The sequence below is a fragment of the Agelaius phoeniceus genome, chromosome 2 (genome assembly GCF_051311805.1).
Source record: "Agelaius phoeniceus isolate bAgePho1 chromosome 2, bAgePho1.hap1, whole genome shotgun sequence".
Lineage (NCBI taxonomy): Eukaryota > Metazoa > Chordata > Aves > Passeriformes > Icteridae > Agelaius > Agelaius phoeniceus.
The window spans coordinates 16470049-16491820 of record NC_135266.1 but is presented as its reverse complement, the minus strand read 5'-3'; the positions used below and the strand labels follow the sequence as shown (position 1 = coordinate 16491820).

General features: G+C 40.4%; 1 protein-coding gene across 9 annotated transcripts in view; it reads right to left on the bottom strand.

Annotated features, from left to right (window-relative positions):
- The window catches only part of SCML2 (Scm polycomb group protein like 2), a 72643-nt gene extending 51945 nt beyond the window's left edge, over positions 1-20698 (bottom strand). For 2 of the 9 annotated variants that reach the window (XM_054654792.2, XM_077172752.1), the window contains exons 1-3: positions 20550-20698; positions 7047-7153; positions 1132-1200 (exon numbers count right to left, since the gene is read on the bottom strand). In XM_054654792.2, the coding sequence (XP_054510767.2) occupies positions 1132-1200; positions 7047-7068 (91 nt within the window). In that variant the 5' untranslated portion in view covers positions 7069-7153; positions 20550-20698. Of the gene's footprint in view, positions 1-1131; positions 1201-7046; positions 7154-17732; positions 18571-19837; positions 20196-20218; positions 20489-20549 lie in introns of those variants that run through there. The other 7 variants (XM_077172723.1, XM_077172731.1, XM_077172718.1 and 4 more) reach the window with 7 other exon arrangements.
- Positions 20699-21772: the final 1074 nt, after the last annotated feature.

Genomic DNA, 21772 nt, shown 5'->3' with positions numbered 1-21772 from the left:
GACACAATCCCAAGTAATGTGTCCTAGGGGTTCCTGCTTGAGCAGCAGGTTGGACCAAGATGACCTCCAGTGGTTGCTTCCAACCTTACCCATTCTGTGATGGCCAAAGTCCCAATAAATGAAAAAAATAGCTCTGGCAAATGTAACAGCTGAAGGCTGCACTATGACTGGTATTGTATCTTTTATGTAAAGTCATTACCTCAATTACCCAGCCAATGTGTCAGTACCCTGGCATGTTTGATCAGTGACTATGCTACTTGTCTCCACTGGTACCCAAGAAGAACCAGACCATCTATCAGGAGTCAGAAAGCACAGAAAGGTGAGCAGAGTGAGAGTTTAAATAATTCAGTGTCATTTTTTCAAGAAATCCTGAAAAGATTTTGTACTTTAGTCAATACTACTCATGACATTTCTTACTGTCCAAATTCAAGCAAACAATGTGAACATGCAAAGCATATCTAAGGATGTTGCTGTTGTCTCACTGCAGCCCACCACAGAAGCTACCCTGATAGCAATCTCATGTATACACTGCCTTATGGCACCTGCTATGCACAGGAGAGGCTAAGTTAGCCAAAAATCTGGATCATTTCTGGTACGTGTGCACTTTTCCTCCATTTACTAAAAAAAAAACCCCACAAATTCTGCTGGCACATCAATTATTTAAAGTGAAATTAGAATCCCAGGCAATTTAATCCCGTTAGCAATCCTAAAAACTCAAGTATTAAACTGAAAATCTTTCTTTTGGCACCAGCAAACACAGTAAGGAAATAGAAGGTAACTGCAGCAGAAAAGGCATGAGACTGAGAAATACATGAGGAGAAGAACAAACAAATCAGTAACAGTTTAAAAATAATAAAGTTTACACAGCATCGTTGTTTATACATACAAAGAATACTTATTTGGCTCGTAAAACTAGCAGGTTCAACTCAAGCAGCTTCAACCATCACTTTCTATAACAAAACATACTTTCCTAACAGCTAGACAAAAGCAAAGGTATGTTTTTAACTACCCACCATAATAACCCAAGAGATTCCAAAAAGGAAAAGAAGTCAGAAAAAAGTGCAATCCAAACACACATTTTTTTTTCTTTTAGAGTACCTTAACTAAGAACCTGACAGCTGCAATACCTACCACTTTTTAAAGATGGGTTGTTTGCCTGCTGATTCTTTCCATCTTTCTCTTTTCTAATATTCTTTGAATCTAAAAGACAAGATTCCATTACATAATCAATTTAATATTCACATCACAACTATGTCCAGCATAGCACAGAATGCTTTCAAACAATACAGAATATCTTGTTGACTTTATTTTATTAATTTCAGTACATAATCAAAAAGGTATGTAAATTTAATCACCACACTATTTTCTCTTCAAAGTATATTGAAAAGTACAGCATGAAAAAGCAGAGCTTTTGACTACTTTATATCAATTATTAGAATAAATCTAATTGCAGAATACAGAATATCAGCTCCACAGACAGCAATCCTGTCCTATTTTTAAACAGTTTTACTTCAACCTACATAAAATTTGAGATCCTAAAGATCACTGGATAGCTTTATACATCTGGTTATATACAGATCACTGTGAACTGAGAAACAAGGAAAAAAAACAAACCCATCCTAAAACCATATTTCTGAGTTAAAGATTTCATTCTATATTGAGATTCTTTAATATTCAATAGTCTCAATATAAAATTCTCAAATATTCAAAGCAGCTATCTCAGCACTCATCAGTTATTTAAAAGAATCACTCAGAAGAATCTACCTTCTCTGTCATTAATCTTGGCACACACTCAGGGGTCTGCCATATTTCATTTTTGATGGATTTCAGCATGCATGAGAGATGCAGGAGAGCTGGGCAGCTATAATGGAGAAGACTGAGAGAGACAGTTCCACTCATTCCTTTTAAAATGTATTGTTTGGTGACCTGCTTTTGACACTCCTGGACTTGAGTGCGATATTGACACGATATTGATCTCACAACAAAAATGCAAGCACATTTTCAGATCTAAAAATCTTTTTTGTTTTTTACCAAGATCTGCATAGGAGAATAATTCTCTTGGTCTGCAAATGCCTCACTACTGGGAATGGGGCTGCTCCTCTAGTTAGGCTTGTGCCTAGCTCACACCTTGGGTTATCCCACTGAGCCTGAACTGGTACAGGTGAAGGGAAGGCTCACTTTTACTGAAGATTGCATTAGAAGTCAATTATTAGTAGCTGTATTCACTCACTTTTTAATCTACAGCTACTGATGGGTTGCTCTTGAAAACAAAGCACTCCTGACCTAGAATGTGAAGCATTTGGTGACAGAAACACTTGAAATACAATGAATTGTTCTGCAGAAAAGACTAAGCCCTAACAGTGTTTCTTTTCTGTGAGTAAAGTATTTCATTAAACATACTGACAAGCAACGTGTGGTGTTCAGCACTTCCATCTCACATCTTTCATCATTACCAGGAAATTGCCACATAATGCAAGAGCTGGGTCATGACAAGCCTCTGCCACCAGACCCAAAATCCTGCCCTACCACTCAGTGAGGAGAGGATAGGCCATCCACATGGATGGATGGATGGATGAGAGCCACCCCATCACCCTGTCCAGGAGCTACTGGGGGGGGTGGCCCTGGGGGCAGCCCCAGCACTAGGAGCCACCCCAGGAGACAGGCAGGGGCTGGGATGGGGCATGGGGCCAGGGCTGTGGTGATCTGGAGACTGGCCCTGCTGCAGCACCACTGGGGCAGGGCAGGTGGAGGGCCCAGGTGAGTCAGGGTCATTAAAGCCTATGAGTGTACTCAGGACCACAACACCTTCCAAGAATAATCCAGACTTCACAGTCCTACAAAATCAATGCACAACTTACACAACTGCTCATAAAATACACTGCAAAAATACCACCCTTTTCTCCTAAAGCAGACACAGGCAGAACTCCAAGTCCTTTGAAAAAGAAAAAAAATGCTGTTTACATCTTGACTTAATCTTCTTTCTTGACTTATATGCTCTTTCTTTTGGAAGAAGTTTACTTTGGAAAATTTTCTATTATATAGATTCCTGAAAAAAAATGCTAATGAAAGTCAGCTTCAGATGGAACTGCTGAAATTATTTGGGACAGGGCCTACAGACCTCTAACCTCAGCAGTAGGGCTTTAACCCATACAAGTGGATACCCTACAAATACCTGTGGGAATCTCAGAAGGGATAATGCTAAAACTAGTTCAGTAACACTGAAAAGAAGCAAGGCTAATGTTCACCTTCTCCATCCTACATCCTATGAAAATATATTTCATCCAGCCTCTTTGGGCTTGAGCTGAATCCAGATAATTTTCTACTAGCAGGACATTTTGCCACATTCTATAACCTTAGTCAGTATTTCCCACAAACAGTCATGGTACTAAGGCAGACATCAGGCTGTCAGCTTGCAGAACAAGTAACTTCCCAATCTGACTATGTCCAAAAAGGAAATCAAGAAGTCTGTTATGTGGAGCTCCACTGAAAGGAGAGAACTAATAACTGCTTCCTGCAAACACCCAAAGCTTGAAAGGACAGAGTCATGAAAGAGTATCTACCAAACAGTGTCAGATTAAAAACAAGATGACAGCTTTTCATGATGAGAGACATCAAGAACAGGTGAAAGAATGTGAAAAACTGCAGCCTGGACACCACATGTGTTCTTGCTGACAATCACTACATGAATTATTTATTCCCTATACCAGCAAGCTTTAGTGCCTCTTTCAAAAATATCACAGCAAATATGAAAGTTGAAACAAAACACTCTCAGCAATGTATTTTTCCTATCATTAGAAAACTACAAGAAAAGAAGAGATGATTATATTAATAAGTGGATTCCTCCATAGCATTTTAAACATTTCATTTGATGTGGAGGCATTTTCATGCACAGTAAACACAAAGCACTGTCACTATCACTTGTTTTTGATGGTAGGAAATCTCCTCTTTAAAAGGTACAAATAAATCTCACCCAGCGTATGCAGAAGCATCCAAGAATAAGCCTGAATAAAACCAACACTGCTTTCAAAGGATCCCCTTGCTTTTATGCATTCCAACCTTCATCAGTGGGAAGCTGGGAATACCATTACAAAGCTGGAGTGTTTTGTCTAAACAGATGCAAAGCTACTAGCAGAAGAATTACCAACCTGTTCCCACATCAGAAACCCTGTATCTTTCTATTGCCACCCCAGAAAACTTTCCCCAGTCTGTATTTCACAGTCACTATTCACAGTCTATACTGCCCAGCCTTGTTCAGGTATGCTTTTTCCAATGTTGGCAGTTAGGCTGGATAAAAAAAAAATGGTTTATTTTCAAAAAAAGATAAAGAAAGTAATATTTTATTAAAAACCAATTTTATAAATATTAAGCTTTTATAAACACATGGAGTTTTTTAATGCATGCCAATCTATATTTGAAATTTTAATATTCTATATTTTAATAAATTTAGTTTCCAAAGATCACAGAAAAAAAAATTTAGACAGAAGGCTATTATTCAAATCACTGGGCTGAACAAGATGATTCTGTCTGCACGTGATCCCCAGCTTGGTCAAACTTTGAGGTCAAACCTCAAAAAATGAGGTAATGAATGACATAATATGTACCTGTAAATAAATGTACATGTACAAAGAGTATTTTCTTTTCATCCCATTGCACATTCAGCTCCTAGCCACATTCAATGGCTAATTCCTTGAAACCTGAAAAGTTCAGTTGAAAATAGGAACTCTATTTATATATTGGAGACAGAAGAGACTTATTAGTCCTACAGTCTTGAAGCTCATGGTAACAAAAAAAAAAGGTCAGCTTAATTAATCATCTATCTTCCCCTGTCCATTTCTAAAGGGAAAAGTTTCAGTTTATTTCTCAATGTAAAACACAATACGTGTTAGATCATTTGCCAAAACAAGAGTTAGAATGAAATTTTGCTTAATCAAATGGACTAAATCAAATGCTACTCAGCTCTCTAAAAGAACAATGAAGAACAGGATACCTATCTCAAAAAAAGTTTTGAAAATGAAGTATTACATATAAGTACATAGCATTTATATATTTGCATATTTAGCCTATACCATGTGAAGGCTAAATACCCTATGAAAAATTTCTTTCTTTTAGGGCAGCAAGATAGGAGTACAGCATACACTAAAATTTTAAAAGCAACATATTCTATTGTTCACGAACAATTTATTTTCTAGAGTGCACTGCATAAGCTAAAGCTTTAGATACAAGCCAAGATTAGAGTAAGATTATTTAACATAGTGCTTTCTGCTTACTGATTCAAAACTCTGTGTGTTTACATTACTCCCACCCTATCTGTAACCACAGAATTTTGCTGATAAGATTACTCAACAGAAGACAGGCAAGAGCAACCACATCTATCACTTAAGAAACTAGAGACAAAGGGGAAAAAAAAGGACAAAGCTATCCTGACTGACTTGTGAATACCAAACAAAAAATAATCAGAGAAGGCAGTGGTAAAGCTCTGGGCAAAGATAATCCTGGTGACCAATGTGTATTTCCTCTTATAAGCTCCCATACTGAACTACAGTTTCTTGCCTGAGAAGCTTTAAAACTTTGCAACTTCTTTCTAGAAGACTTAACCTTTCAGCAAAGTAGATGACTGTTTTGTCTAAGGGATAGCAAACATCATGTCTTTTAACAGCAATAGTTTTCACCCCAGAATGGTGTGCTACATGTAGGGAAGGCATGTATGTGCTGTCTTCTAAGACTTGTTATTTGCTCATTGTCCACTGTGGGGAAAATGAAGTTCACAGTCATGCTTTCAAGACTCCTGCAGCTATCCCTCAGCCACCCTGATGTCTTCAACTCTTCTGGGTCTTCAGAACATGGCAGGATACCACTCTTCTCAAACAAGCCCCTTGTCTTTTCCTGATGTAAATACTTTTGGGCGACAAAAACTTTTGCTCTTCCCATGCCACACAGTTACTCACCCTGAAATGAAGTTTACTAAAACAAGCCCAACACTAACTATTGCTCAGGAAGGGGCCTTCTTCTCACTCCCCACTACACAGCGTTGTGAGCGCCTTTCACCAAGCCTCAGTGCACACAGTTTAGGATATCCAGACAGAGTGAATATGAAAATTTCTCCTTTCCTTTCTTTTTGTGTTTCCCTAGCAGGATTCTTATCTTATCTGCTTGGAACAGCCAGTCTCTTTGACTATATTTAGACAACAGCCATGCAGAAAACCTACAAGAGAAGGGGTCAGACTTCCTCCATAAACTCCTGGTGCAACAATTAAATGGATGACTCCTGCCATTACAGAAAATCTATTCTAGCAAAAGACAATTATTTACCAAGGGAACACACAAGCACATAAAGCAGCTTGGGGTGAAGGTGGTAAGCTCAAGGAAAGTACAAAAGTGCTAGCAGCCTTTTATGGAGGATGACTACCAATCTGGAAGCTTCCAAAGCAGCAACAACATGGTTTCAGAGAGTGGATCTTTTGCTCTTCTAATTTTTTTTTTGTTTCATCAGCCCAAACACTCTTGTTTCTTCTTAAGTCTCACTCTCTATTTTAGCTCTGAACTCAGAATTAACATCTGCAAACATGACACAGCAGAAATCACACCTTTGTGGTACACCGTGTACTTGTGGATGAATTTCTTTTAAAATGTTCATTTTATCTTCAAAGACAGTTGCTAATGCCATTCACTGTGATAAAATTTGATTCTTTGTACTACTTAGTTATTATCCTGCTAAATTATAGGCAACTCCAGAATAAAGCCCTCAGTTTTATTTAATAGCACATCTAGACACATTCCTTAATTTCACAGTACAGTAATGATTTCAAGGCTGTCACAGGACAGAATTTTTTTCATTAAACTTGCGGAACTCAAGACAGCCAAATTCAGCATATATATTCTAAAACAATGTGAAGTTTGAACTTACCTGTATTCAGAAGATATCACAAACTGTCTTCCTTAATCTAACAGTATGGCAAATTGTCATGTTGTATTCCACCAGATCCAAAAAGAGAATTTAACAGGTTCCCCACTTTCTTTCCTCTTGGATTAAAGCTACCAGGCCTTACCTTTCGCTGCTGTTCTCCCCATGGTAACACTCTGTGATCTCCCCTCTCACAATAAAAAGGCTGAAGTTGAAAGACCAGTTAATTCTTCCTTTCAACACAACAGTTTCCTGTGGAGCAATAATACAACAAGTTAGGGGGGGAGGTTGTTGTTGGCATTTGGGTTTTCTTTTTTTGGAAAGGATGATTTTTTGTATTGGTATATAATTATCTTGCTGGTTTTAAATTGCAAGTGTTTAACAAACGATCTGTAGGAGAGTAGTGTGGAAACAACAGTTAAATAAAAGTAGCAAAAATACCAAATGCTAACTTTCATTTCCTTGTTTTAGACAGTTCATTCTCTAATGATTTGCATTTTCTGTGGATTTCTAAAACAAAGAAAGATATAAAATGTACTTTATTCCTTTTCACCCCCAAGAAGTATTACTGAAAAATGGAAGACTCTTCACACATAACCTACTCACCCTGCCTCACTTGCACAGAGTTAAACAATCATCAACTTCAATACCTCTGGGTAAAACACATTATCTTGCACAACTACAGTTGAAGAGGGAACAAAACACTAATGTGAAAAATCTGTACAAGGCCCAAGTGCTCAGTGATAGCCCAGCCCTATGATTTGTAACAGACTTGTAACAGCACACAGAGAAGTGTTAGGGAAATGCTAACTGCAGATAAAAGCACTGAGCCACATTCTTGTAGGGTTTAGAAACTGGAAGAGACAGATTGGTTAAACTAGTGTAAAACAGCAAAAACAAGCTTTCTTTTTTGTGTGTATTACTGTGATTTTCTACTCCAGCATTTAGTATTTTGAACTTTGTGTTCAAGTCAAACTCATTTCAAGCATCTCGCCTTGAAGCAACAAAGCCAGCAAGTTTATTATCTTTCTCCATTAACTTTTCAAGTAATAATGGGTAAATATATTCAAATTTCTGAATTATGTTCTTGAATAATTTCCTTTCAAGCAACTTCCATAAGGTTTAAAGGTGACAACACCAAAAGCATGAGGAGTTATTTGAATTTAAATATGTGCATACTCTTTCCATGATTAATTTTGTCAAAGGTAACATATTTAGAAGCTACATCTTTCCACTGTGACATAAAAGCAGTAACAGTTGAAAAGCAGGTTATCTACTTGGAATTTCGTGACTCTTCTACTCACATGCAAAAAAAAAAAAAATTAAAATACTCATATATATCACATATAAAAAGAGAAGCATCATAGAGCTGAGTATTTTCCTGAAACTGCAATCCTTTACTGAAACTTCAAGAAACTTCAAAGCACTATGATGATGGACTGGATGATGAAAACTTTATACAGTGCAAGAACATGACTAAAGCTAATTAAAGTTTTTTAAAATGCCAGTGACTGATGAATTTATTTCACGTGTGTGTTGTCTGTGAACATGCTGGACAGTTATTACAAAAACTCAAGACTGAGACTTGAAAGGAGTTATAAATAAAACTGAGTACTACCATAAAATAAGCAGGTTTTGCTACACAATGGCATTCATAGTATAAGTGATCATCGAGATTAAGAACAGAATCCTTTTAAGCCATCAAATAGATTTGAAATACTTTATACTTTCACAGACTCCCCCAAAAATTCAAAGCTTTTCCACTGCAAGTAATAAATCATGGAAGGTGATGCAGAGTCAAAGTAACTGTTTTTACAGATTACTTTAGAACAGCGCATGGTTTTTATCTTTTTGTTCCAAGTACCAGATTGCACTTGGTGCAGTAATAAAGATTCCAACCCTGCAGTGATAGTCATCAAGTTTAGCACAACCGGAGCGTCTGTGAGAACATAAAAAGGATTCCAGCTTTTCATTAGCTTGTGTTGTACCAGATAGGCTGTTTTACAGCATGCCCACCAGCCTGTTAAAAATATAAGACAACTGAAAGTTCTGAAAGAGCTGTTTGAAATGAGGCAAATCCAACTGCAGGAACACAATATATTACTGTTTCCAAGAGGTGCTACTTAGAACTCAGTTACACCTAAGGATTCAATTTAAAGCTGCTATTAAATTAGCTCGTTGATCGTACTGTTTGTCACAGAAAACACTAAAGAACGGTATTTCTGAGCCTCTAACAACCACTACATGTTGCTGAACCACAGCAAACTTCAAACCAGTTACCTCAAACCCAGGGCAGGGTCAACCTGAAACAAAGTGCAATTTCTTCTGCAGGGGCAGATGTAGGAACTATTTTCCATCACCTCACATACTTAAGTGGCAAACTCTAAGCAAGGCAGTTGTGCCCTTCGCTAACCAAGACAGAGTCACTTATGTCACACTCACCATCCCCAGCCTGGCTCAACCCACAGCACACCCAACACAGAAAAGAAGAAAACCACCAGCAAACACAGGGAAAACACCTCCAGGCAGATTCTGGTAAAATTACACAGCAAGGACAGATCTCAAGATTCTTGTACACATGCCTTGGCAAGCAAGCTGAATAAGAAAGATGGGGTTAAGAAATTAATAGAGAAGCTTCTAGAAATAAAGGGAAAAATGAAACAAACAAGGTCAGGAATATATGAGCAAACAAAGAAATGCAATGGCAAGGCTGAAGTGCAATGGCATTAGAGTGCACAAAACAACAGAATGAAAACCAAAGTTATAAAGACTGAGATGAGCACAGAGGTTGTCAGTCACAGACAAAATGAACAAAGTATTTAAGTGACTGTCAGTACAGAATCCAGTGAGAACCCATTTGCTGCAAATTAAGGAAAAAGCAATGGGGGAAAAAATATTCCTCGAACCTAGGATACTATTGGATTAATCATCAAAATGTCTTCAATCCAAAGAGCACTCAAAGGATATCCACACTCCTGAAGTGTATTATTTACGTCCCTTATGTCTCAATTCATCCTGTAAACTGAGTTTTAGTCTTATCTGATTTCCATCCCTTACACGAATTCCTTTTTAAAAAATCTGAAGGAAAGCATTTATCTGCCTTTAATTCCTTACTGAAGTTTTTATTGTTAATCCCCAAATCACTTCTACTAGCCACCTCCCACTGTGCAAGCCCTTTGTCAGAAAGCATTATATTAGTAGACAAGCCTAAGTCTTTACTTTCTCTGTATTGCTAGTACATAATACCAGGTATCAGAAAACAGGGTAGAAAACGTTTTTCCTGCCTAACTTTTCTCTTTCGATTTTGGAAGAATTATTCAAAGGGCATGCATTGCTGCATTTCCAAGAAGGTAGCATTCTACAGAAAATGTCAAAATTGTTCCTTCTTTTGCCTGCCATGCATCTCCATTATCCTTCTGTTAGCCAGGCATTCAAGTAAGCCAAATGTCCTGAAAAAAAAATATGTTTGCATATCTAGGGCTTCCCAGTGCAAGTTTATCTTGACAGCATGCTTGCTCATAAAAACACACAACAGAACTACGGAGATAAATGTAACATTTAAAAGAAGCCTAAGCAAAGAAGAGACTGTGGGTTCAGTCTGCACAAAGAAGATTCAGGTTTTTCTCTCAATGACTGTGCATCTAAGGCAGGACAAGAGGCAGCAATTTTAGAGCCCATTAGCTTTTTTGACCCTACCAGTGGTACAAATGCAGTAACTTAGACCTCACCATTGGCATCTTCATGGGTGGGACAGTCATCAATGGGCAATCTCTGCTGGGTAAGGACTGAGACTATTCTTTCACACAGATACACTGCACTGAGGAGGAATCTAACAAAACAGCCACTTGGAAGCATCAATGAAGTTCTCAGTTTTAGCCTGAAATAAAGGCAGATATTTTTCAGGCTTAATGTGAACGAGGAGTTGTATTTGCCCCTTTTTTATTCTACAAATGCTTCAAGATTAAAATTCCATATGCAAGGGTGAAAAAGAATTACAGATAGTTTGAACAGCAAACCCAGTTATAGACAGAAAGTAGGTACAGTGTAAGCTAAGAAATACTTCTCCCTGCCAATGCTGTCATTTGTACAAGTCTTACACTTGCTTTCCCCATTAGCATTCACGCAATATTACATTTAGAAACACACGAGACATCAGCTCCAACTGCTGGCCACGCTCCCTGCTCCTCTCCTCCCTGCTGTCTGCCACTGCCAGTGCTGCAGAGCCCTTCAAGGAAGGGACCTGTGCAGCCTCGCCATGGGCACGGCCCAGCAGCCACAGCTCCCACTCCAGGCTCCACACACGGGGAATACCTACAGGCACCGGGCACTTCCCAAACCAGTGTGACCTAACTGCATTACTTCAAAGCCATCCTTCATGAATCTGGAACATCTTTTCCTTAAACCTAATCATCTGCCTACTCATCTGTTGTCTCTTAAATAAAACTCTACTTCATACCATTTCTAAAAGTCTTTAAGGGGCTGAAAAGAGGCAAACAAGGAGAGTAAAACTTAAAAGGATTTTTAAAATAATATACAGTATTAAATAAAATTTTCAATACTTAAAAATAATTTCCAGCAAACTACCCAGCATATAGACTCATCCAGTATACTTGAAGACACAACAGCATACTTCCTTATTTCTGTAATAAAGATTTTTTTATTCAATAAATAAAGTTTTCCTCTCAGTGCACACTGTAGCATCATTATGGAAAAGTAAGATCTCAAAGGCTAAAGGAAGAAAAAAATTACACTTATGTATCAGAACTTTAGAAAATGTAACAAAAGCCTCCTACTTCTAAACTTAGTATTATTTAGCATTACACATTTATGACTTTGAACCAAACATTAAAAATCAGGTCTTCTTTCATTTATGCACACAAATACATAATCAGTTGGTGTTCTGACAAGAAATTTGATCTGAGTTGGAATCCCTTTTAGTTCACATTCTTTGTATTAAAAAAAAAAACAACAAAAAAGTTAAATTCTTTCAAGGAAAGGAAATTAAACTTCTACATTTTCATACAGCTCAACTTTCAATAAAGTGATATATCTGAATACCTCCTCTAGTCACTAAGAGCAAAGCTAGACAGATAGACTTTAATGAAATTCACAGGCTTTCAAACCAGCAAATATTAACTAGCCATATATATCATTACAACAACTAAGCTTGAGTATTTCTTAAGTTGTTAAAGAAAGCCAGTGGGTACTTAGTGCTTTACAAATATATTTTTGTAATGTCATTTTCTTTAACATCAAGCAGAAATTTTCTGCATTTGCAAAACTGCTCACTATTATATATAAGTCACCAGTGGTGTACTGCTCACTATTTATGAAGTGATTAGCATAAACAAACTTTTAAGCTGTCAGCAGTAAAATATTGCCTGTAAATGTTCTGCTCTCTCTCCAGGTAAGTTTATGACCTGCTTCAGAATATGAGCAACTGTAATTACAGTAAGTCATACATTTCAAGAATGCAAAACTCTCTCTAAACTCTCAAACCCTATTAAGTGTGTTATTCAGTAAAGCATTGCATATTTTAAAAAGAAACATTAACATGGTTTAGACCAAAGATTTGTCCCAAAAAATCCTAAAACAAGAAATAATACTTATACATGAGAACATCAGAGAAGTAAGGTCTCCAAATTAAACAGCACAGCTTGTATTAATGCACAACAGAAACAATTAATGTCATGGAGATACAACATTTACTAAATTGACAGTAATTTTTAAAATTGCAGTTTAGAGCTGCTCTATGGCTACCAACAAAAAATGAAAAAGCTTTTCTCCTCCTTCCCTCCCTCCCCATCCTGCTTTAAAAGTCAGATGTGGGGTTGTAAAAACCTGAAAAAGGAAATGGTATGTGTGAAGTCAGCAGTTCAGCAAAGCGGCTGGCCATTAACAGCTTTAAATATTCTTAAAATGCCAATCTTCCCACATGAAAGGGTATTTTAATGTTATATTAAAATAAATAGAAATTTTATTTATTAAAATAAATTTTAAAACATAACTTTCGTTTCTATCTTAAACAAAACTGCCAGTTTTAGTAGTTTACTAGTACATATTTACAGTAGCACAAGATTTTGACAATTTGTTTAAATATTTTGGTGAATTCAGCACACTGAAACCTCTGTGCTATTTTCTACTTCCCCCTTCAAGCCTGGAGTACTCTTCCTGAAAACATTCATCATCATTATTCAACCTGGCTTTGTCCAAATACCTAACTCAATTTTTTTTTCATAAAGTAAACTAATTAATTGTGGAAAAAAACCCAACCAAACCTGCGTGATTAGCACTAAGAGCTACATACCTGCATGAAATTGTCTCTACACTCAGATACATCTCCTCTGTCCTCAGCTCAGCCTCCCTTACAGAAGAGAGGTCTCAAACTATTCATTCTGCAAGGCACTGATCTTACTTTTAGCACAGTGTAAATACAGCAGGCAAAGGAGAAAAGAAATTGCTGTTGCAAACATAGCAAGTGCTAAAGAACTCTATACAACTTTTCTGCACTTGTCTTTAGCAGACAAGAAGCAACAGCACCAGCAGCAGTCAGAGTGTGCAATGCATAAGGGAACTAGGGAGAAAAAGACAAACAGAAGCCCAATGGCAGAAAGGGAATTTTTCACCCTTTTAGGCAACTTTGGCTTCCTCCCTTCTATGCTGCCTTCACACTGGAAAAGGACTGTAGAAGCTTGGTTCAGTTATGATCCAACAGAGCTCTGTCCACACAGCGCACAGCCAGCAAATTCATCCCAAAAGTCCAGATTTTTTATTTACAACGGAGTATCCAGAGAAACACATCTACTTTTAGTCTGATGACAAAATATACAGAAGTCAAATAGCATGCACAAATGTTTTTTTCATTGAAGGCATGGAGAAGAGCCTTGGGACATTTCTGCACAGGATCTGACTGCTGCTGTCAGCACCCCAGATGAAGCTTCAGAACAACGTGTTTGTCTCCTCTTGCTTCTACTCAACACCAGCAGCAACATACTTCTGCTACCATCCTCTTCCAGTGCATAAAATACCTGTTTCTCTCTCCCTCTTGAGAATCCAAACAACATAATGCTGACTGGGACTACCTGCCACTATATATTAACAAAGACACAATTTGCCTCAACTCATTTTTCTGCTGCTGCAACACTCCATGGTGTAGCCTGGCTCAGGTAATGGAATAACTACACTGGTCCCACATACTGGTGTCCAGTCAGGGAACAAAACCAAACCAACCAGAACTAAACAACCCTCCAGCAATTTCCTGATAGCTCCTCTGTCGAGACAATGTTTTCTGCAGAAAAAAAAAAAACCCAGAGAGCTGCTTGCAGTTTCCAGGCACATGCACTGGACTCACCTGTTGCTGGTGCTCATAGCTGTGCTATTTCTCCAACTCAAAAAGTCCCCTTACACAAGGGATCTTTGTGCAAATGCCACCAAAAATATTTGTCCATCTATTGAACAAACTTATTATTGAATCTCAGAATATTGTGAGTTGAAATGGACCCACAAGGATCATCAAGGTCCAACTCCTCTCCCTGGACAGAACAACCCCAAGAATCACACCAAATGCCATTCCAAAGGACCATTCAGTGCTGCTAGACATTTCTGCAGCTAACAAAGCACTAACAGGTCATAAAAGACATAACAACTCCTAAATGCTCAAAGGACTAGACAGCTGCAAATACTCGGCTGTACTATTTGCTTCGCTCTGCAAAAACAGAAGGCAACTAAAGACTAAAAGCATCAATTTGCAGGAAATCTGTATCTTTCTTCCCACTTTCTATGACAACTTCCCAATTGTATTAAAAAACAACACAGAGGTGAAGCAAGCCATAACAGGGCAATCTCCTCCACCTCTTCCTCAGCGTGGCAGCACATCTGTCACTGGTTGTATGTGGCTCAGGCCCAGGACAGTGGCAGAGTATCTCCCTTTCTGCTGTTTCTGGAGACCCCCTTTCTGAAGGTAAGCCCCCCTCTTTCCTCCACTCAGTGCTTACACCATTGAGAACTAGAAATATTCAGACTATGTAGTATTTTCCTACAACAAGCTGAAAAATAATTACAAACCATATTCAGAGTTTTCCATCTAACCATAACACTGCTTATTTTGGGATTAAAACCAGTTCATATCATCTGACCTTCCCAAAAAACCACTCTCTGCCTCTTTACAGCGCTCCAGTGCAGGGTACACATATAAGAGATTTGGTAGGGGAAGTGCCATCAAACATGCAGCAGCCCTTTTAATCTCTGAGCCCCTGACAGACATTAGTGACAATAAAGAGTTCCACCAAATTTAGCAGCTCTGATACCCTTTCACATTCCTCCATGGACAAGACTCACTTTTACAAACTGCCCTTTTTAAGTGGGCTTTTAGAAGTGCCCCACAAACTGCACTCCTTCCACTGAACCTGCCTGCATTAATCTCTGATAGATTCCACACAGTACATAAATAATGGTACATGCTCCATTTTAGGTATGCACCTCATTAAAATGGTGCTACTCTCTTACAGGTTTTATAAACTTCAGCTGCTCCCTGCACTAATGTATGGTAGAGGATGAAAGGCTCAACCTCGTCTTCGCCCTACACTAAAAGGATCTCATATTACCTTGAGAAGACAACTGACTTAGATTTCCATCAAAGAAGTTCATCCCTTTTATGAAAATTGATGGAAAGGAAAATGATGGTATTCCCTTGGTATCTTAAATTGAATTTGACCTGATTTGTGAAGTTGAAGGCCAAAAATAAAATTATGTAAACAGCACATCTACCTTTAATACAATGTTTTACTTGGGTTTAGATGACAACATACAAATATTAAGAATATAAACCACTTATGGGTTAAAAAAAACCCAAACAAACAGGAATCAGTCCAAAACTACTCATGCTTAAAATGGATACAGCATTATTCTTACAAAGCCAAAAAAGAAAATGTACTTTAGGATTAGTTTGGACCTAAGATATCTATACAGTATTCTACCTGTGAAGCAGAAAGGCTATCACCGTGCTATAACACATGAAAGAGCACTAAAATTGTGTTAAAGGTGTAGTATTTCAGAAACACTTTGATACTAGGCTCTGTAAGTAATTTAGAAGAGCAGGAAGAGAGCACACATAACCACAACAAGCACACCATCAGTACTGCACCAGCTTGGATCCAAACTGATCAACCAGTACCCAGAAAGCAGGTGCCTTAGTTGAAGTTGCCTTAGTGCCTTAGTATGAACCAGTCTTGAAACAAGACTGCAGAAACAAAAGAGACATGGAACTTAACATCACAAAGAAGAAATCCCTATTTCATTTAGATCCGAGATAAGAAAATAATGAATTTTTGGTCCTATCCAAAAGACATAGAAACTAAGGCTGTTACTTCTTCTGACAGGGATCTTGGGCAAAGAGTTGCTAAGGGCACGTACACAACACATCCCTGCAGACACACAGTGCTAAGGGTGTATGTAACACATTACATACCCTTTACAACTGGTTTAATTGTGTGCACTTATGCCAAATCCATTGTATATAAAAGAAACTATCAGAGCAAGCCCAAAAAATAAAAGTAATAGAAACTTGGGTAATAGAAACAGCTGCTGGTTTCTGAATGGTTATGAGGCAGGTCCTGACTTTGCTCCAGACCTACACCGTTGCTGACCAAGCAGAAAGACCAGCAAGGACGAGATAAAAGTACCTCTGATGGTCATCAGCACCATTTATGCACCACTCACTCTTTGTGTATAGATCTGCTCCGGATAAAAGGGGAGCCTGCTCACTGTTGGCTCAGGTACCTGAAGTCACCCTTCCCATCCCAAAAGATGGTAATCTACTTGAAGAGATCACAGATACAGAACACAAGTTTTTGGCAATGTGCTCAGTTTACAGAAACACACCTGGACTGAGCAGGTGACTCACCAAATGATCTTCTGCTGCTCCCAGGAGCGAGGCAGCATTGCAGCAGGACTGGGTGCACACCCTCAGCCCTCACTGACCACACACAGCAAGTCAGCCAGCAGGTGCATGAAGGTACAAAAATAGTACTTACACAGAAGCATACTCTTAAAAAGCCTTACAGTTGACTTAAGTACTCAACTGCCTCACTTTTCAGTGACTTTACCTCAAACAAATTAATTGCCCCTCCACTTGGACATTGTAAGGAAAGCTGCTCACACACACATTATCAGTCATCATTACAATGCAAAAATAAACTTAACTGCATATAACTAATATTAAAGCTTCCTAACACTTATTTATAGAGCAGTTGGACCTTACAAGAAATCTCCAAAGAATATGTACAAATTTTCTAGGAAAAGCACCCTCATATACCAAAAGCACAAATCACAGTAAAAAAGAATTATTCATCAAATTGTATTTATTTACAAATATTCTGGAACTTTAAATTTAAACATTTCCATTGCTTCTTATTTACCCACTGCTCTATTACACTTTGACAATTTTATATGGGCATTTCTGGCTCTTCCCACGCACTAGAAAAATCTCATTCTGAGCAATTTATGTTGCATGTCTTACACTTTCAAGAATACAAACGGTATAGTCCTTTACATTTAAGATTTTAATCTCTGAAAAAATCAATCAGCACTAAGGCTGGGTGCCTAAGGCTATTTCTTTCAAATGGGAATGAAGAGAACTTTAAATGCCCCCGCAGATATGGAGCACACAAAATTAGTTAACAACCTCCCTTGTCTAGACTCCTGAAGCAGTGTCCTGGTCCCTACCTGTAATTTCTTCTATATTTACACTTTAAAAATATCACAATAGACTGTCAAATGATATTTCTAAAGATTTCCTTAAAACATGAAAAGAATAACTATGAATTTCACTCACCCTTCTTTGAGGTAGATGTATCCAGACAAATAAGAAAGCCAGCTGCAGTGTCCTGAACAGTTAATGACAAATGTAATTTCCTGTTAGTGACACTATTTAGTGGCAGTGGATAATTGCTGAAGACTTCATTTGTCCCTGTACATTCACTCAGCAAAGGGAGTAAAACAGGACTCACTCACAGCTCACGATCCCATTGGAATATCAAGAAAACAAAAATAGACACCTATGTACAACAGGCACAAGCAGCTATCTAAGTTTGCTTAGAGTTTCTTCACATTCTCTCAAGTAAAGCTGCACTTTAGCACAAATTTTAGACAGGTAATGGAATCAATACTTTCTCAGTATTACAAATTTCACACTAGCAAAATGTATCTTTTGAACTCGAGCAGCTATTCCAGAAAACAATGCCTCTGCCTTACGAGCACACTCTCTGGTCACAGCAACGGCAGTCACAGCAAAGGGGGAAAAAAGCATCTGTACATTTAATGTAGGAACACACAAAGTCAAAAGAAAAATATTTTAAAGTACAGCCATTGCTTGTTTCCTAAAATTTCTACATCAAGACTTATATATGTCTGAATGTTAAGAACAATCTAGTTATGTTATGTTCTCATATCAACATGGTCTCTAATTGTTGTGAAAGTAGTTTATGCTTTTACTACAGTACATCATGAAAAGCCAACATTTGTTTTTGCAGAATCTAAACATTATTACAAGAATATAAAATACCAAGCAACCTGAAAGATATCACACAAATACTGCTACCTTTTTACATCAAATAGAAAAACAGAGCATCAACTGAGTTTCAAACAAAATTAGCAAACTCTATTTTCATATTCAATACCAGACCATGTTAAAGTTAAAAGCCATATAAACACTTCCTGGTCTCAAACTCCGTTTCACCATACACCGTTTCCTGCAGCTTCCCACTTGCATTACTGCACAACTTCCCATAAATAAAATACTAGCAGAAGGGTCTCCAATGCGCTTCGTCTTTACATCAGATCAAGTAATATCATCCTTAAATAGTACTTACATTTTATGGCACCCTAAGGGATAAAATCAGCTCCCCCTGCCTCCCAAAGCACAGCCTGGCTATACAAAGAGTTTCTGTGGACACACTCTAAGTGCAATGGCTCACATGGGCTGTGGGCTGCTGTGGCCTGAGCCGCACTCGATGGTGGCCCGTGGAGAGCTGGTACAGCACAATGCATCATTCCCTCCCCTATTTACTCTGAAACATTAACGTGACAGCCCAAAACCCAAGGGTAACACAGCAAACGCCTCCCTGCAATACTGCTCCCATCTGTACCAGTGCTGCAGTTCTTAGTGACCCTGCACGACTGCCTCACCAACTGCTTTGCTCTGCCACTTCCAAAGAGTAAGGTGAAGCAGGAATGATCTTAGAATCCAAAGGTTTAAGACTGTTAGTCTGTATTATAAAAAATTCATAACCAGTCATACTTGAAGAGCTGTTTACAAGTCAGACACAGCATGCTCTGAAAACCTACTGTCATATCTACAGAGCCTATGCTTTTTAAGTTTTCATCACCTTGTCTAGGTTAGTTAGGATATGCACGAGTCACAAGCAAAGTTTACATTACCAGAACCCAGTAAAATATCACTATTTTCCATTTTCATTAAACCTTTTAGGTCTTAGAATTATTTTTTGCTATCTCTTATAGTCTAACTCATCAGAGAGAAACAGCAAATTACTGTGGAAAGACTTCAACTTTAAATTGTATTAACACTTAAAACATGCCTTCACTCCTAAAGAATAATTGAGCATAAAATTTAACTTGAATATTGATACACACTACAGCACAGTAATAACGTGTTTATAGGTGAGCCTAGCTAACGAGAACAATGACACATAACACAGTAACAGAACTTTCCATATTTGAATTACTTTCTTTGAACCATCCAAAATTATGACTCCCCGTGCAAGATACCTCCTTTAAGTCGACAATCAATATATGCCACACGCAGTTTAACTGTAAAGAAAACGGGAACAGTGCCGCAGTGCACCGCAACCCGACAAGTGCCCCACAATAGGCCACGTCTGGCACCGCGCTGTCTTCAAGCGGCACCCCCAGCCCCCTTACCCAACACAAGCGAGCGCTCGGAATTAAATGATTTTTAACAGGCACCCGGCTTTCCTGGTCGACGCCCGTTGCCCAGTACCTCGCCAGCCTCGGCGGTCGGCGGGCAGGGACGATCGGGAGCAGCCCCCGCCGGGAGGACGGGGAGCCACCGCCACCGCGGGGGAGGCAGCGGGGCCGCCCCGGCGAGGGGAGGCGTGTCCTGCTCGGGCTCCTGTCAAACGCCGCCGGCCCCGCCGCTCGTCCCGGAGGCACCGGCGGCTCGGGGACCTCCCGTGCCACCCTTGCCCACCGGAGCTCCTGCTCCGGGGAGTCGCGGCCACCCCGGGACAGAGAGAGGCACGCTGTTAGCGCCGGCAGACAGAGCCGCCCCGCTCCTCTCACCCTCGCAGCTGCGCTCGGACTCGGCCACCCGCGGGTCCCCGCGGGCGCGGTCGGCGGGACCCGCCGCACTCTTAGTTCAGCCCGCAAAGGAGGGGAGCGGTGCTGGAGCATGGGGAAGCCCCGGCCAGACCCGGTGCCGCCTCCAGCGCAATGTTGTTGCCGAGGAGGGGAACCCGGACCGGGGCGCCCGGCGGCCACGGCGGGCGGAGGCTGCGGTGCGAGCCCTAAGAGGGGGCGCGACGTCCGCCTCGCCTCCCTTTCTCTCTCCGCTCCTCCCTCCCCCTGCCCGCCACCGCGGGGAGCGGGAAACGCCGCCGCCGCCGCCACTCACCGGGCGGGCGGGACGCGGCTCCGCAGCGTCCTGTCAAGCAGCTCCTGCCGCCGCCCGCCTCACGCCGCCGCCATGTTCCGGGGGCACCGCGCATGCCCGGCAGCGGCACCGGGGGCGCGGGGCCTCTCCCCCCGCCGTCCCCCTTCCGCCCGCCGCGGCGGGGGCGGCACCGCTCGGGGCTGCGCGACCCGCGGGCATCCCGAGATACCGGCATCTCCTCACGGCCAGAATCCCCGCGCTGCCCGCCATCCTCGCCTGCATCCCCTCATGGCCGCCAGCCCCGCAACCCCCCTCCATCCCCCCGCCCCGCCGGCATCTCCGCACGGCCGCTATCCCCGCGCCGTCAGAATCCCCGCGCTGTGCCCGGACCTGCGGCGGGAGGGGTTGGCGGGGGCTGCTGCGCCCGGGGAGCGGGAGCGCCTTGCGAGGGGGGAAAGGAGCCCTTGGCAGGTGTTTTTGTGGGAGACTCGGGTGTGAGCAGTGAACGCCTGCAGAAGGCGTGAGGGATCGGTGGCGGGGGCTCTGAGGGGAAGCTGAGGCGGCCGGTGCCGAGCGCGGCAGCCGCGGCGCGGTGGTGCCGGCACCGCCAGCGTACACGTGGTGAACAGTGCCCTGCACTGAACGTACAAGAGTGATCACGGAATATGAGTATAATTACATATCACCGCTTATAACGGGTAATAATGCACGTTATAATCGGTGCATATCCACCTGGGAAATAGCACATTATTATTTTACAGACATCTAAGCTTATAAGTACTGTATAATAGGAAAAGCTCTTCCTTGGCTTTTTGGGAGGATGCATTCCGATTTTATAAGCTTTGGGTGTTTTAATTCAGACCCGAAGAGGCGAGTAGGCATAAGCATAACTGGTAAAAAAATCATACTTTAAATGCTACCAGCATTCAGAGGAGTTTGTGCCCAATTTTCATCTGCGGTATTTAACATCACTCGGAAGTGAAATTTTAAATGCGAAATTACGCAAAAGTCATCAGAGTGAGGTTCTATGAGTTTTTTTTAATGAAAAAAAAACCCCAAACCACAGAAAAGAAACCCCAAATATCTACCCAACCCTCCTCATACTCTTCTGTATGACAGTGAAATTCATACAGCCCATTTAGTATCCTGCATAGACTGCAAGTTACTACTAACAATTTATTTTAAGCACTCTCATAAGCAGCAAATGGATCTTTAGAAACAAGGAAAATGAGTCCTTGACATAA